Source organism: Xenopus laevis, chromosome 6L (assembly GCF_017654675.1).
Source record: "Xenopus laevis strain J_2021 chromosome 6L, Xenopus_laevis_v10.1, whole genome shotgun sequence".
Lineage (NCBI taxonomy): Eukaryota > Metazoa > Chordata > Amphibia > Anura > Pipidae > Xenopus > Xenopus laevis.
Window position 1 is genome coordinate 16464204 of NC_054381.1, and position 17672 is coordinate 16481875.

At 37.6% G+C, this 17672-nt stretch overlaps 1 protein-coding gene across 1 annotated transcript in view; it reads right to left on the bottom strand.

Moving 5' to 3' along the window:
• The window catches only part of LOC108718467 (receptor-type tyrosine-protein phosphatase N2-like), a 606363-nt gene that overhangs the window by 34749 nt on the left and 553942 nt on the right, over positions 1-17672 (bottom strand). The window contains exons 15-17 of the mRNA XM_041565802.1: positions 9677-9824; positions 8722-8795; positions 935-1012 (exon numbers count right to left, since the gene is read on the bottom strand). Coding sequence (XP_041421736.1) covers positions 935-1012; positions 8722-8795; positions 9677-9824 — 300 coding nt within the window. The remainder of the gene's footprint in view (positions 1-934; positions 1013-8721; positions 8796-9676; positions 9825-17672) is intronic.

The window sequence follows — 17672 nt, forward strand, 5'->3', positions numbered from 1 at the left end:
TACATATACAGTAGATAGTGCCATTGGTATTGGTTTTTCTATACAGTGGAAATAAGATTGGGCCAATGGAACTTCTACTAACCTGAGGCCCAGGAGGGGATTATCTAGTAATCTGCTAGCCCAGTTCAGACCCATATAAGATGTTTCACTACTCATCCGAGCAGCTTTTTCAGTTTACCTGACTGGTATGGGCCAATAAACCCAATCACAATGGTACAACTTAAAAGACCAGTAACATAAAAAAAAATAGTTTCTACATAACGAAAAAACCCCACTAAGACACATTTAACTTTTAATTCGCAAAGTCTTTATTAAGAAATAATTTACAGATTCTCTGCTTGCACTCATCTTCAGAAACGGCGACAGGGCGACAATCCATCATGCGGCGCTCGATTTCTTCTCCCTGCCTTCTATAGGAGATAGCCTGGGAGGAGAAATCGAGCGCCGCATGATGGATCATCGCTCTGTCTCCGTTTTGGAAGAGGAGTGCAAGCAGAGAATCAGTAAGTTATTTCTTAATAAAGACTTTGCGAATTTAAAGTTAAAAGTTTCTTGTTATTTTTTTGTTAAGTACAAACAAAGTTGTTTTTTTTTTAAAAAAAATTTATGTTACTGGTCCTTTAACTATCAAGAGAGGTGACTATTGAACTCAATGAGGTTGTGAATGCTTGTGAGGTTTCTTGAAGAAGACAAGAAGCTTCTCGAAGAAGCTACTTGGATAAGTAGTAAAACATCTTCAATGATTACTCATCAAGACCTGTTGGCCTGGATTTACTTCTGCTAAATATACCATGACCTGAATGAATGAAAACCTTCACAGACATAAGCACAAAGGACAATTTGTTTGCAGCTAACAAATTATAGCGTGTTTAACCTTATTATTACATCCCCCCAAGATAAGGACCAAATGACTTCAATTGTGAATGAGTTTTACCTGCCAGAAATCAGCAACAGTTGCAGGAAGAGGTCCTTGGGTTGCAATGTAGGCTGGGTTCCTGGGATCATGATCCATCTGAAGAGCATAAAAACAGCAGTACGTTATGAAGTTTCCTTTAAATCCGGTTTTTATTACATTTTAAAATGAAAGAACACTAGTAATAAATCAATTACAATAAAAAATAATGGCTCAAATGTAGCTGGAAAAGCAATATATATGGGTCAGGCTAAGGCAAAGACAAGGTGAGCAAGTAATAATCCAAAACATCCAAGACAATAGGGTAATTATAACTGCAAGACAAACTCTACTACACTCCTTGAATCAATGAGCCACATAGCAGATAGTAACTAGATAGCAAAAATAGCTGCTTATTTTCTAACTGGCTACTACCAGTGATGGTTCTTATTAATGTGAATAAGGTTCAAGGCGCAATTGTAGAGGTGCAAGGAAACCCTGTACTTTTTGTGACAGTGACAGTGAACAATATGTTTACCTGAGCTGAGCTCAAGCAGTTTACAGTACAATATGGGATCTGTTAATTGGAAATCCATTATTCAGAAAGCTCCTGAAGGCCATCTCCCATAGGCTCTATTTTAAGCAAATAATTCTATTTTTTTAAATTTCCTTTTTCTCTGTAATAATAAAACAGTATCTTGTACTTGATCGTAAGAAATAATAAATCCTCATTGTAATCAAAACATTATTGGGTTTATTTAATGTTTAAATTATATTTTGGAAGACTTAGGGGCAGATTTATTAAGGTTCGAAAGTGAAAATTTGAATTAAAAAAATAAAATTTTCTAGTTTATTTTAGTGTAATTCGACTGGGGAATAGTTAAAATTCGAGCTTAAAAAAATATTGAATTAGAATTTTCGAAATTTATCATGTACTGGTCCTTTAAGAATTAGAATTCAACTATTCACCGCCTTAATCCTGCCGAATTGCTGTTTTAGCCTATGGGGGACGTCCTGAAATCAATTTGGAGTTGTTTGGAGCCCTCCAGAAAATCAAGAATCGATTCGAATTCAATTCGAGTTTGCGAGTTGATCCCATTCAACAGAATTTGAAAAATTAGATTTTTTTGAAAAATTTCGATTGGTCATTTTTTTTTTGAACTTCGAGTTCATGGTAGTTCATAGGAGTTTATGGAAATTCGACCCCTGATAAATCTGCCCCTTAAAGTATGGAAAGACCCCTTATCTAGAAAACCCCACGTCCCAAGCATTCTGGATAACAGGTCCCATACCATAGCCATACTGAATATGCACTTTAAGCATATATCACAGAACTACATATATATATGCAACGTTGTGGATGGAAAATTGCTTTTTTCAAAGTAATCATCCGCACACAAAATACCTACATTCACAGCTGGGGTTCTGCATGCAGAGTTTCTCTCCAATTGCCTAATACTGCAGTAAGATGAAATGGTATTTATGTATTATATTCTGGCTCGGGATACGTCTGCAGTCATTCAGGGTAAAGGATACATTTGTCCATATACCAATTGTCCCTATTTAGAAGGTCTATGTATAGGGTCTAGGTATTTGCACTACCCTAAAGACAGCTCTGACAGCTGGGTAACACTCAGGGGCATATTTATTACGCTGTGTAAAATTAAATTTGCTGAAAAAATGGTGTAAAAAGCTGTGTAAAATAAATGGCAAATTTGACAATTTTACGCCTACTGAACACCAGATTTGCCGCTGTTATTTTACATTATTTTACATCTGGCAGAAGTCACTCTAAGAAAAGACACGTAAATATTTTACGAATTACGATGTTTTTACACTGTTGTTTACATGGCGAAACCTGCCGATGTGTGGCGTATTATACCAGGGGTAACAGTCACCCTGCTATAGTTCCAGGGGTACCCAGGGCACAAATAAGCACTCACCCCAAATTTCCCCCTAACTGGCCTTCAGGCTGGGTCCCTTTAGCTCAAAAGGTTACAGATATATAGAAACATTGGGGAAACAGTCACCCTGCTATAGTTCCAGGGGTACCCAGGGCACAAATAAGCACTGACTACAAATCTCACCCTAACTGGGCTTCAGGCTGGGCCTCCTTCACTCATAACAAGGTTACAAATATATAGAAACATTGGGGTAACAGTGACACTGCTACAATTCCAGGGGTACCCAGGGCACAAATAAGCACTCACCCCAAATCTCCCCCTAACTGGCCTTCAGGCTGGGCCCCCTTAGCTCATAACAAGGTTACAGATATATAGAAACATTGGGGTAACAGTCACCCTGCTATAGTTCCAGGGGTACCCAGGACACAAATAAGCACTCACCCAAAATCTCCCTCTAACTGGCCTTCAGACTGGGCCCCCTTCACTCTTAACAAGGTTACAGATATATAGAAACATTGGGGTAACAGTGACACTGCTACAATTCCAGGGATACCCAGGGCACAAATAAGCACTCACCCCAAATCTCCCACTAATTGGACTTCAGAGTGGGCCTCTTTAGCTCTCTAGCTTACAGATATATAGACATTTATTTCATTGTCTCCGTGTTATAGTTAGGGTTGCCACCTTTTTCAGAAAAAAATACCGGCTTTCCTATATATTTATCTTTTTTCCCTATTAATAATATTGGGATCAGCCATCATTTTTACCGGCCAGGCCAGTAAAATACCGGCCAGGTGGCAACCCTATCTATAATGCCTCCCATTTTCTCATTGCCTAATACTGCCTCCGATTAACTCCTTTAGGACAGAAGGCATCCTCTTGGTTTGGGTAAAGGGGTGCTGGCTAAACAGGGGATCGTCATTCCTTTGAAATCTATCCACAGCAAGTCAGGGAAAGCTACCAATAAACACGGTTAGGCAGCTGTACCTAGAGGTATTTGAGAGTAGCTGCAATATGCAACGCAATCTGTTTTTTAGTGGCGGAAGCAAAGAAACAACCTCTTTAACACATCACCCCTGGTCCAAGTGACATATGTTTCCCAGCGCAAATGCCATTATGCTGTCATTTCAACGGCAGAAATAAATATGAGGAATGTTTGACTTAAGTCGCCAGATATTCATGCAGCGGCAGACAAGGGCACGCAGAATCAATGCTGATTTGAGCAACGCTGTCACAGACCTCAGCTATCTGCTAAATCAGAAGCAGGCCACTCGTCACCTGTTAGCGCTAATCAGCTGCTGTCATAAAGCTGCTCTCCGGAACGTGGCTGACATAATGATTCCCGAGCAGCGGAATGTGTCATCTGTCTTAGAACGCTAAATACTATGGCAATTATTCCAGGAACATTTTGTTATATGGCAAACAATTAAGAATTTCAGATCTTTCATCGCCAAATCGGGTTCTCCATAAGAACGTGTCAACTGAATTTATTGAAAGGAATTGTTCAGTGTAAAAATAAAAACTGGGTAAATAGATAGGCTGTGCAAAATAAAAACAATGTTTCTAATATAGTTAGTGCCAAAAATGTAATGTATAAAGGCTGGAGTGACTGGATGTCTCACATAATAGCCAGAACACTACTTCCTGACTTTCAGCTCTCTTGGTTTACAATGTCTGGTAACCCTGGTTACCAGACAGTAACCAATCAGTGACTAGACGGGGGGCACATGGGTCATAACTGTTGCTTTAAAATCTGAGCTGAATGCTGAGGATCAATTGCAAACTCACTGAACAATTATGTCCCATGTGGCCTCCCTTATAGTCACTGACTAACTCAGAGTTAGAGAGCTGGAAAGCAGGAAGTAGTGGTCAGGCTATTATGTTAGACATCCAGTCACTCCAGCCTTTGTACATTACATTTTTGGCTAACTAACTATATTAGAATTTTTTTTTATTTTGCACAGCCTATCTATTTACCTAGATTTTATTTTTACACTCAACTGGCAAGATGATGAGAAACGTCCTACTAAAGTCAATCCATTTGGAGTCTAGAGTATTTTACTATACTTATCAGAAAAATAGATGTAAATCTGTTGATTATAAAAACACATGATTGCAATCATTCCTACATTCTTTTCCTACTTTATTTCTAGCAGTGCATACATGTAAAAGGCCATCAAGAACAATCACTGAAGGATCAGGGATCATCGACATCTAATGGCCAGGGTTTACATTCTTTACATTTAAGAGGTTATTTAGTAAAATCTGAATTTATCTCATATTATATTAAAAAAAAACACAATCAAACGGTCATGCCAGATTTTAGCTTATTTATTAATAAAAAAACTTGATTTAATCAGCTTGTGAAAAACTCAATAAAATTGAGCAAAAACCTGAATCGCTTAATTTTTTTGGGCTTTTTCCCGAATTGTTCGGGTTTTCTCCAGAATTTTTAATATTTTTTGAGTTTTTTCCCAAAAACCTCTAAAAAATTTGGATTTTTGGGCCTAAAAAAGTTGGATTTTTGGGCCTAAACCAAGTGCAAGACCACTAAAACTTCAAATTAAGGTGAGTGCCTCTCCCATTGACTTATACAGGACTTCAACCAGTCTTAGATTGAGGATTTTCAGATTCAGGCCATTGTGGTATAATAAACCTCCAAAAATTCTAGGTTTTTTTTTTCCTCTAAAAGTTTTCTAGTGAAAAAAACTTGAATCTTTCCAGATTTTAAGATTTGGATTTTAATGAATAACCCCCTTAATCATAGTTATGAGACATATTATCCAGAATGCTCGGGACCTGGTGTTTTCAGGATAAGGGATCTTTCTATAATTTGGATCTCCATACCATAAGTCTACTAGAAAATCATATAAACATTAAATAAACCCAATAGGCTGGTTCTGCTTCCAATAAGGATTAATTATATTTCAGTTGGAATCAAATTCAAGCTACTGCTTTATTATTACTGGGAAAAAGGAAATAATTTATAAACATTCAGATTATTTAGATAAAACATCCTTGCCGTAATTCAGAGCTTTCTGGATAATAGGTTTCCGGATAGCGGATAGAATATTGATGAGTAGAGAGAGAGAGTAAACAATACTTGGTATGCCTTTCTTCAACACAAGACTTACTTAACCAGCAGGCTGAGACATTGAATAAAACAAAACCTAAAAACCTTTAAAAATATATACAGTAATTGTATAAAAACACACCTGAGACAATGACACACCACTATTTAAGCCTGTGTAGCAAATCAAATAGGATTACAGAAAAGGGAATTTAAGTGCTGACAGTATTCCCTTAAGTACCACCGTACAGCTACCACTGTGTAGAGATGATGACTTTCAATTGATTATTCACTGTATTATCCAGATACTTCCCATCTGTGCTGCTCCATCTGTTGATGAATGATAGTTTCTAGCACTAGAAGGCCTGGAATGGGCATTTATCAGCAGCTGTAGAGCCCACCAAATCCCAACACTCTTATAGAAATGTAAAGCACCACTAAAGATTACGTAGCCTGGGCTTAACTATTTTAAGGCAAGTGAGAAACAAGCAACTTGAATTCATCTTAAACAAAGAGTAAAGCTCTTTTTATAAAATGGATAAACCTTATACAGGTACAAGATTCATTATCTGGAAACCCGTTATCCAGAAAGCTCTGAATCATGGGAAGGCTGTCTCCCATAGACTCCATTATGATCAAATAATTAAAATTTTTAAAACGTATTACCCTTTTCTCTGTGGTATTAAAACAGAACCTTGTACTTGACCCCAACTCAGATATAATTAATCCTTACTGGAAGCAAAACCAGCCTATTGGATTTATTTAATGTGAGTTTAATGATAAGTAGACCTGAGTTTTGTCAATTAGGTGTAAGGTAGTCATCAGGGAATCCATATCAACTATTAGGCTATAAGAGGGCTTTCTTGGGTGGAGAAAAATCTTGATACATATTATGTAATGCCATTGCTGGCTGTTTGTTTATTGTAAGATCCCTGTTATAAATGATGGTGCGTAAACTGTTGGCGCTATCACTATAATAAATAAAAAAAGCGATGACAGTCTCATGTATTTTTTAAGCATTTGGTCACTATAGTTGTACTTCATACCCTGTGATTGTGAGACAAGGGGTTTAGGTAACAGGGACATAATCAACAAATTCAACTCATGAATTCAATATAATTTTTTTTTATTTCCTACATCCCATGTAGTTTATGGTGTCAAACCCACAACTAACTGATCCACAGTCTGAAACTATTTTCCTTGGAGTTTTGCATCAGTATCTTTGATTAGCGTATGTGTTTAGAGTATGTTCCCTCTAGTTCCGAGGAGCAGAGTTCCAAGCAAATGTAACAAACGAGCACAATTTCTTTCATGTGGTTCCAACCGAACAAATGCGTCTGCAGCATCTCCGGGGAACCTTGATAAATGTTGTGTATTTGATAAGGTGGTTTGTTTTTTTTTTGATCAAATAGGGAGTCTGAATAGTGCAATGATGAAAGCATTTCATTTCTAAAACATTGTCAGAGCTCTTTGTATTCATATAAGATGCCCTCAAATTCTTAAGCAAAATCTTTTAGGGCTCTGATGTCTAGCTTTCTGCCGCCTAAAGCAGAGATGATGACCAACATGATCCTGCCTTGTGCACTATGATGTGTATTATATTTTACTCCAGTTCTAGTCTGCTGTTGGGTAGATGGGAGCCTTTACTTGGACACAACAGTTAGGGGCAGATTTATTAAAGATCGAGTTGTGTTTTCCACAAAAATTACTGTTTTCAAGGGTTTTTTTGGTCAAAAATCTATTTTTCGGGTTAAAAAAACTCAAAATTTTAAACTTGAATTTTTCAAGATTTATTATACCTGACCCTGGAAATAGCTTGAATCTGAAATCCATCTAAAACCTGTCAAGGTCATGTAGGAGTCAATGGCAGAGGTCCCTTAAACCATTTGAAGATGCTAATAGCCTTCATGATGATTCAAGCTTTTTTTTTTGGAGCGTTTTGCCCAAAACTCAATCAATTTAAGTGATTCGAGTTTTTTTAAATTTAGGTTTTCTCTTAAATACGAAACCATTCAAGTTGTGAGTTCATTCAAGGTATATAAAAAACTCTAAAATTCGACCTTTGATAAATAACCCCCTTAGTGACAATTCATTATATGTTCTATGAAGCAATATGGCATAAAAATAGGGTTAGCTGGTAAATGCTTTAACTCCTGTTGGGCTCTGCAGAATCCTAAAAGATGTGCAACCCAAAAATAAGTCTATAAATAATTTATAATTGTAATATGTAATTTCCCCTAAAACAAATTTGGAGTGGGGCTCAATAACTTCAAGTTACACTACAAGCCAAGAAGTAGTGTCCAAACTTCACAGGAAAAGTATGTCTGTTATAGATTTTATTATAGATTTTTCTATTTAGTTTTACCTTGAGTTAAAATGCAAACTGGGCATAGTTGAGTTGCTCCATAGCACCATAGCCTGTTCCAGAATGTCGAAACAGGATTGGCTTTTCAGGCAAAGCCAAGAGACTGGATGGTTTCCCATAGAAGTACCATCAAGGGGAATTAAATTTCCAAATCATTAAACTTTACTGGATAGTGGACCTGAATGACGTTTTAATGACCAATTCTTTATAATAAAAGCCCTGAGAGCCTTACCCATGGTTATATTGAGTGGAGCAATGGGGGTGTTATTCTCTAAAGCTCATACAGATTTTTAGGTTGTCAAAGTTGTCAGGTTCAGCTGTCAAACTATAGATTGCTGTGCAGAAAGAGTAGAGACTCAGAAAAGTTACGCACATAATATCATTCAGGGAAGGGGACACTTCAGGCAAAAAGTTAAATTCTAAAGGGAGGTACTGCTCATTGATAAGGCTCAGAACAGAATAATAAAAAAAAAGGAACACAAATACTTACAATTGGACTGGCATTGATGTAATCTGAATTATCATGGCTGTTCTCAGTCTTCAGTATAATTCTGCTGTGGTCATCTAAGAAGTTAAAAAAAATACATATATTTCAAATTCTATGATCAAGGACAAAGATCAAGGAAGGTCTCCATCAACAACTTTGTGCTGTTGGCTGTGAAAGTGCAGGTTCCATATCCAATGCTCCATGATGTCCCTGTTACTTAAAGAGCAAACGGGCAGAAGAAATATGAAGGCTTCTAAAAAGGCAGCAACCTTGTCATAGGCATTGCAACCCCTAGATACTGTACATTGGCTTTCTATGCCAAAATTCTGTAATAGGGGATAACCACACAAGTCTAACAAAGGCCTTATGGAGGAGGTAAGAAAAAAATCTGTAACAACTAAACAATGGCTTCTATATGCAAAGAATAATCTCCAAGGAGACTTCTATAGAAACAGGAGGATGCCCTGCACCAGGAATATAGTCCTATTCATTTGTCTTAATGAGCAACATGGAAGTTGGTGGAAAAAACTCAAGTAATGGCTTATCTCATGGAAATGACTGGTGTCTACATGGAAGCGGATTTTCAATTTGGACTTACGTTTCCTAATACAAAATTGAACTTGGCTTATTATATACATAAATAAAATCTATTTATTTAAAAATAAGATGTCAGAATTGTACTTAAGACATAACAAACTTCATATGGAGTCTACTCAGTCTCTGTGGCTTCCAAGTCCAAGTTTAGGAAGATGGATAAAAGTGAATAAATAATATTTCTGATTCATGCATCGAACAAAGCAAAAGAAAAAATTCCCCTTTTGGTGATTCTTTGAAACCCCTTAAAGAAAGAAATGGCTTCAGGTCACCATATTCTTTGCTCTTTTATCCTACTGGTCAAGCCTGGAATCAGATCAGGGAGGTTAACAATAACTTTCATGCTGAAAATAACCCTACTTACATGGTACAACGGTCGAAGAGCGATTCTTTGAGATGCTCTCTTCCTTGTGCGCAATGTTTGTTGCGTTGGGCTCAGCTTGATAAGCACACAGCGCTTCCCACTCTTTCTCCAGGCGATTCTTGTTCTTCAAATGATCTTCCATGTAAGACTATTGAGAGAAAAACAGAGAAACAAAACAAAGAGGGGTCGTCAGATTTCTTGCCGTGTACTGGAAATATTTGTGTTTTTCTGCCACTGTTTATTAGGTTATAAACATGAACATCTTATTTTCTGTGCAAGTCAGCAAAAGTTCTGTCTCAGAAGAAGTATTTTTGCTAGATGTGGTCTAATATAATGTGCATCCTACTGTTATAATATCCTTATGCTAATGTATATACTACTGTTATACAGGGAAGAAGGATTTCCCAGCACCAATACATGAGGATATTAGGATTTATCATTGAGCTCAATAGCTGTTAGAAAATCTATACAATTTGAAGAACTTCAAGATCACATTTATTTATTTTTTTACATTTTGGCAGAGGGACATTAGGTTAATCTATTAAAAGTTGTATAGTTTGAACCCAAAGAAACCAACCTTCTGTTTAGTTGCAGTGGGTTTCCAGACCTAATACAAACAGTTTTTTATTTTACTCCCAATCATTATATGGCACAAGTATGTTTTTATGCAGCCTTTACTAACATGAGGACAGCAGTGATAGCTGGAAAGGCTTCTGGAGGTGGTGGACATGGTTTTGGAATATATACCAAGGAGATACATTGAAATCCACTTTATTTTAGACGAATATGGGGCCAATATATGAGAATGCAGGGCAATACTTGTCACATGACACTGGGGTGCAGGGGCAGAAGCAGCAAAGGTATCAACAGACTCCTGAATGCAAAGCAAGTCATGGCTACATGGTAGATGAGTCCCATCTGTTTAGCTGCTTCCCGTTGTCCATTAGTTTGTTTTTAGAAAAAATAACTAATTTCTAGTGATGAGCAAATCTCAAAACTGTGAAAAAAAAATTGAAAAACAGCGAAATTTCGTGAAACACATTAAAGTCAATGGGCGTTTTTATGCGCAACAAATTTTTACACATTTTGTCTCGCTCCAAATGCATTAAAGTCTATGGGAGTTTTTTCTCATGGCGACTTTTTTTGTCCTAATGCATTAAAGTCAATGAGCGTTTTTTATTTTGGCGACTTTTTTCTCCAAATGCATTAAAGTCAATGGGTATTTTTTCTTATGGCAACTTATTTTTTACAAATGCATTAAAATCTATGGGAGTTTTTTCTTATGGTGACTTTTTTTTTTTTTTTTTTACAAATGCATTAAAGTCAATGGGTGTTTTTTCGTATCCAATTGTCTGTGCCGAATTTTCACCACAGTTTCGTGAAAAAAATTCACACATGGTGAAATTCGCAACTTCGCCGCAAATCCATGGCTGACGAGAAAATTTGCTCATCACTACTCAGTTATTCTATTTGATTGGGGCCTTCTTTCTGGAACTACTCGTTTCTGATATATTCTAATTTTGGTCCCTGTCAGAGCTGGTTTTTACAAGAGTCATATACAGTTTTTATTGCTGAAATAAGACATGGAGAATTAAAATAACAGGGCATGATGTATAAAGTACCAACACTGGCTGCAGTGTTCTGTATATATATATATATGTGAGGAACTAAAGCCTTTTTTTAACACTATATATATATATATATATATATATATATATATTGTGTTAAAAAAAGGCTTTAGTTCCTCACATTTTTAGGTTTCATCTTTTTGTTCAACCAACTGAATTAAAGCTGAAGGTCTTTCTATATATATATATCTAGAGAAATACTAATATTACATGCTAATGCACATGAAAATCAGTTGTTGGGTCTATATTCTGTAAAGGCCGAGGGAAACAAGCCAATTCAGGAAAAAAGACATGTAGGAAACTCATTCACAAGGAAAGACATGCCATCTAAAATGCATGAAGCATGGCTAATGTGAATTCAAGCAGGAGATGCCTTCAAACACAGATGGTAGTGGGTAATGGAACGGCATGTTACTAAAGTATGTTATCATAAGCCCATTATATAAAATGAAGAGCAAATACAAGTATGTTCCATAGGGCTTGGGAAAAACAAAACAAAAATTAGAGCATATTTTCCTCTGCACAAACATACAGTTTCTATATCTTTCTCATGAAATGTAATACTGAAGAAGTGAGACTAAAGACATAAACACTATGGGGCAAATTCACTAAGTGCCGAAAATGCTAGCTTCGCGGCACTTCGCCACACTTCGCCAGGCGTAGTTTCACCTAAAATCCAAAGTTGTACCCAGGGAGGCGCAAGGTAGCAAAGTTGCACAAGCGTAAATTCCTCAAGCAAAGCAAAGTTACACTAGCGATGCTTAGTTTGCATACGGTGCCAAGTTAAAGTACCATTAGGGTGCGAAGTAGCGCTAGAGTATGTCTAGTTCACTAGAGAATTACCAAAATGATGTCACTCTGGCGAATTTTCGCTAGCATTAGCCACTTCGCCCTTTAATAAATTTCCCTCCATACCTGATACCAGGCTCGGTAGCAATAAATGCAAATAGCTAACATATAAAGCGCCAGAAAAGGTGAGGTGAGAATCGGAGAGCGAATGAAAAGCATTGCAAAGTATCTGCCAATGACATCATCCATAGGATGCAGAGGATCTGCTGTTACATAAGATCAAGCCATAATTGGTCACTCTTTGTTTTCAAGCTGATCTTTTGCATAGGGACATGGCTCCTTGAGTAAGGCTCTTGCATAAAGCCGTGGAAGTATGAGCTTAATCCCTTTTGTATTTTAGTTTTCTGTCCTGCTGCACTCATCCTTCTCTCCAGTTTATTTATTAATCCTTTACTTCTCCAACTCCTCTTTTCCTGCTCTCTTCTGTTGGAATTGCCATCTTCTGATACTCATTTCACTTCTGCTCCAAAAACTGCCATATCATCTTAGCCACTTAATCCCCTCTACTTTTTTTTCTAGCATTTATTCCTATTCTTCTCTTGTCTCCAACTTCTACCTTCTCCTACTCATTTCTTTTCTTTTACTATACACTTCACTACTACTCCTGCCAATCTGAAGCACCCCATAATTAGTAATAACTCTAATTTTGAAGTCTCTTAAGTTTCATTGAATTGAAGATAGGCGACCGTCAAATTTTTATCCCAAACCAAGTTAGTCTTAGTCCCCTCACATCCCTCCATCTCTTAATAGCTCAGCACTAACAAGTTACATTTTCCCCTCCCTGCTGGTAGTGTGAATTATGAGGATAGTACTGGCGGAGGAGTTCCATAACTGTAATAAAACCACAATAAGCCTATTCATTTTACAAAATAGATATTTTTACCCCAACTGATTAGTGTGCAAATGTTGGGCATGTAAAAGAAGTGCTTTATAGGGGTGCACAAATGTATATATACAATATATATAATATAATGGTTCACTACTGTCTAGATGCAGACATGATGCTGCATAAATATATGGTTCCTGTTCCAATTTTTGCAATATGCTCCATGCCCACCTTCAGTAAATGAGGTCCCCTGTGTGTAGTGCTTAACCCTCAATGAAGCTTTTGGATTCAGGCCATGGGACTCAGTTGTGACTTCATATATACTTTATATAATATATAATCCAAGAAAGGGAAAGTAGGGAACGTTATTATTACATATCAATTGTAATATAACATTATTATCATCTTTAGGGTAGAAATATGATTACTCCTTGTTTGAAGAGAACTTCTGATAAAAAACATAGCCAGTAATTCCTACAGTCACATAACAGTTTGGAAGGAGAATACTGTGTACTATCAAACCACTAACCATTCCAGTACTCAAGAGATGCCAAGGGGAGGAAATATACTGCAGTCGGGGGTTATTGCCAACTGGCATCCTTTGAGCCTCTCCATTAAACCTGCTGTTTGATAATTTGTATCCACAGCATGAGACAATCCTGGTGGAAGTCAATGAGAGTTGAGTACTATAGCCTTTTTTATTAGCAAAACGGGGAAAAAACTTAATTAGAATATTTGATTGGTAAGTAAATTCATAGAACCCTTGAATGCCACTTTCAGTGCTAATTTTGATTATGTTTCAATTACACTCTTATGCCTGCAGAATACTAATATATGTAACAGGACTTGGCACTGTCTGACTGGCACCGCTCATGCACGACATTTGGGGAATGTGCATCAAAGTGGCACCCAGCAGTTCAGAAATCTTTTTCAGTGACCCTTATTATTCTAGTCCCAACACACTTTCCTCAATAATAAAAAAGAATAATCAGTCATCAAAATATTCTAGATTCAATAATTAACCAGCTAAAAAATCTATATTTTTCAATGCCAAAGACTTGCATCAAAAAGACATAAAAATCTTGTGACATTCTCACCCATATGATTTTCATCTTTTTGGAAAAGACCCTACATTAACATAAAACATGCCTCGGGCAAGAACTTTACTTGGATGCTGAAAGAAAAAGTCTGTCTTAACCTTGCTTCTGCTGTTGAATGTCACTTCTTATCTATGCTCCCAAGAGCTCTTCAACTTGTATAAAACCATTTACACACCGGTCACACACATATATATATATTTCTTTCAAGGGTTACTATAAAGAAGGAGTATTCAAATTGAGGCCTGTGGCTCAGATGTGACCCTCCAAGAGATTGTTATGGCCCCCAGCATGGCCAAGATCTCCTTAGATCCAAATGAGCATGTGAAAGAGCTCATAACTATCCTATGACATGAATGATCTTGAAAAGCATTGCTATCATTAAAAAAATGCTTTTTGAGGTTCTTTGTATCCTCTGACACCCCCAAAAGCTGTTAAGGGGGCATAAGTACCTACTGTGCGCCAACGGCACATAAAGGTCCACCAAGAGTGAAGTAAAACCAGAAGGTGCCTTTTCCTTATTCCCACAGTGGCCGTTGAGTTGTAGCTTAAGGTTGCACATTAAATCTCCTGACTAACAGCTTTTGTCCCAAACCTGTAGACTTTCTAAAAACTTTCTTTAGATTAACTCTTCTCACAACCAAAAAAGAAGACTTTTTTGAGGTTTATCTTCCCATAAGAAAACCTTCAACAGTGCTCTACAATGCTGCAGCCTCTTAAGCTAGTGTGAGCTGAAGTCAATTTGTGGCCTATGTCCTGCTCTAGAATCAGTCAGTAAAGGATTACCACGCTTGCACACCCTGGCTCTCCACGATACGATGACCAGGTGCACTGTGAAGGAGGCCTCGGCAACCTCAATAGTACGAACGAAGGAAGATTTCACTGGCACACAAAGGTTCTTTCAAGCAGATACAAGCCCTTGCTAAGTTTATTTTGCAGAGGTGCAACGTTTCGGGGTGAACCCCTTTATCAAGCATATATGATAAAGGGGTTCACCCCGAAACGTTGCACCTCTGCAAAATAAACTTAGCAAGGGCTTGTACCTGCTTGAAAGAACCTTTGTGTGCCAGTGAAATCTTCCTTCGCTCCTCTAGAATCAAACAGAAAGAAAGTTTACCCAGATACTTGGAACTACAGCCAATTGCAAAGTAAAAGCTTGCAGAGGTAGCATACATTTACCCTCCTATTTGCAGGCAAATGACAGATCCTCACCAAAAGCAACAACTTAAGATGACCACGTTGGGTCTAGCTTCAAACTATCTATCTTTGGTGAGTTCTTCTTAAACATTTCCCATTAAAATTCCAAGATATATGGATAAATAAGTCTAATAATAATATGGTAAAAAGCCCTCCTTCCAAATTTAAAAAAATAATGTTGGGGTCTCCTCTATGCCTCATTGCCAATGATTACACAAGCCCTGAGGCTTCTCACCTGTTGTAAAGAGGACATAATCAGTTGCCTTTGGCATGTCCTTCCATGTGCTCTTGATTTAGTCAGCACAAATATATTTTGGTAGTGGTGCCCAATGCTAATGGAGCCCTGCACATAACAAGCAGGAGGAAAGTACTGTACAGGGCTCCCCTTGGCCTATTACATGGTACTTTACTTCTGATTATAACACCTGTTTTTGCATCTTGCACCACTAGACTCCTTGAAAAATAGGTCACAGGGCTCATTTACAAATTAAGTGCTATATGTAAAGTGTATTTTTAGGGACCAATTTGCCATGTCTTTACCCACAGAATATCAGAATTATTATAGCATCAACTGCAACTTGAGCAAAAATGTGTCAGTCAGAATGCAAATTAGCATACACAAGTTGGGTAGCACAGTTCCACAGTTAGGATGGCATCAATTCCAGCGTGTGTGGCATTAGTAACGGCATAAGTGTGTGATTTTCTTGGCATCCATGGGGAATTCTAGAATTACAGTAGGTCCAGAGTAGCAGTAGTACCAGGGTTCCTTAAGTCCATTAATCAGAGTAGGTTGAAGGAGTGCAAAGGCGCTTGTTAAAGGTGCAAGTGACTTTGATATTGGCATGAAAACATGCTCAGTATTGCATTTATTCTAGTGCTTTGCACTTGTGTTTGTAAATGAGAACATAGACCATGCACGTAAAGAGGTCCACTGTTTTTCCATGAGATAACAGCAGAGAAGGGGGAAGGAATTGCATCCAGGCATGTCTATAAATTAAACTGGTGTTTTATTTTGCACAAAATGAAATGCATTAACCCTAGTCACTAAGGAAAGTATCTGTATGAGCTTCACATACATGCAGCCAAAGCAACAGCTGTCATCTAAATAAAGAACTGTGGGATCCCACTGCTCCTTGTGTTCAATGAAATACTTATTCCTATCATTTCCCTTCAACTGTACCCTGTCTTCTTAACAAGCACGACACTATGTTTTTGTGTAGACTGACCTCTATAGATATTGGGGGCTACACATCCCAGCATTCTTAGCTACCCATTGTCAGACATGAAAGATATTCTATCTCACATATCAGGACATAAGGGGGGTTATTTATTAAAGGTTGAGTTTGTGAGTTTTTTTCTACCTCGAGTAAACTCACAATTCAAACAAACTTGAATGTTTGCTTATTTATGAGAAAATCTGAATGTAAAAAACTCGATTGAAAGCAATGGGGGGAAAACACGATTACCTCGAATTTTTGAGCGCAAGCCAGAATAAAACACCCAAAATCAGGGAGGCAAAAAAATCTTCAAATGGTTAAAGTGACCTCTGCCATTGATGGGTTTTAGCTGGAGTATTTTCAGCTTCAGACTTTTATAAGCTTTGAGGCATAATAAAACTCCAAAAATTTGATTTTTGTTCCCCCTGAAAAATTTTAGTTTTCAGTGAAACTGAAACTCAACCTTAAATAAATAACTTCCTAGGATTTGTATCTTCCTGTTCTCTCCTTCTATTCACTTTATCTTGCTCTTCTGCCCCTCTGTTTTCAATACTAAAAATTAATACTTAAAAGTAACAAACCATATAAAAGAAGATCAGGTTAGACCCCCATGCCAGTGTTCCCTGTAAGGTGATGGGAGTTGCAGTGGAGCCCTCTCTGCACCGTTTCATTACTGATTCTTCCTAAACCCTCGCATGGGATACATGGTTTCCATTAACAGTGCATTAATGACTTTCAATAACACTGCCACCTTTCCCTATACATGGTGATAATGGAGTCTGGTAATGTGGAAAAGGATTATTCCAATCCATTCTGCAAGAGACGGGATCAGGTGGCGGCACAGCATCTTAATCCCTTTCCTTGAAGCTCTGGGCTGCCAAAGGTGATAGGTGAAATCTATATAAAATGGCAGGCTGCAACCAGAAGGACGCTGTCGGGAGCTGTCTGATTGTCCAACAGCCTTATAAATGCAGAATTTAGAGTGCCATGGAACCTGCACCCTACCAAAGAACTTGGTGTCTCAGGAAAAACCTTTAAGCTGCCACACTCCACTAATCATTAGCTCTTTGCTTCTATGCCAGTAGATAGAATGGTGTGGATCTTGTGCAAATATATCATTGTGCTGATTGGGTTCCCCAGCCATATTCTAGAACCAATGAGTCTTGAATAGATATGACATAG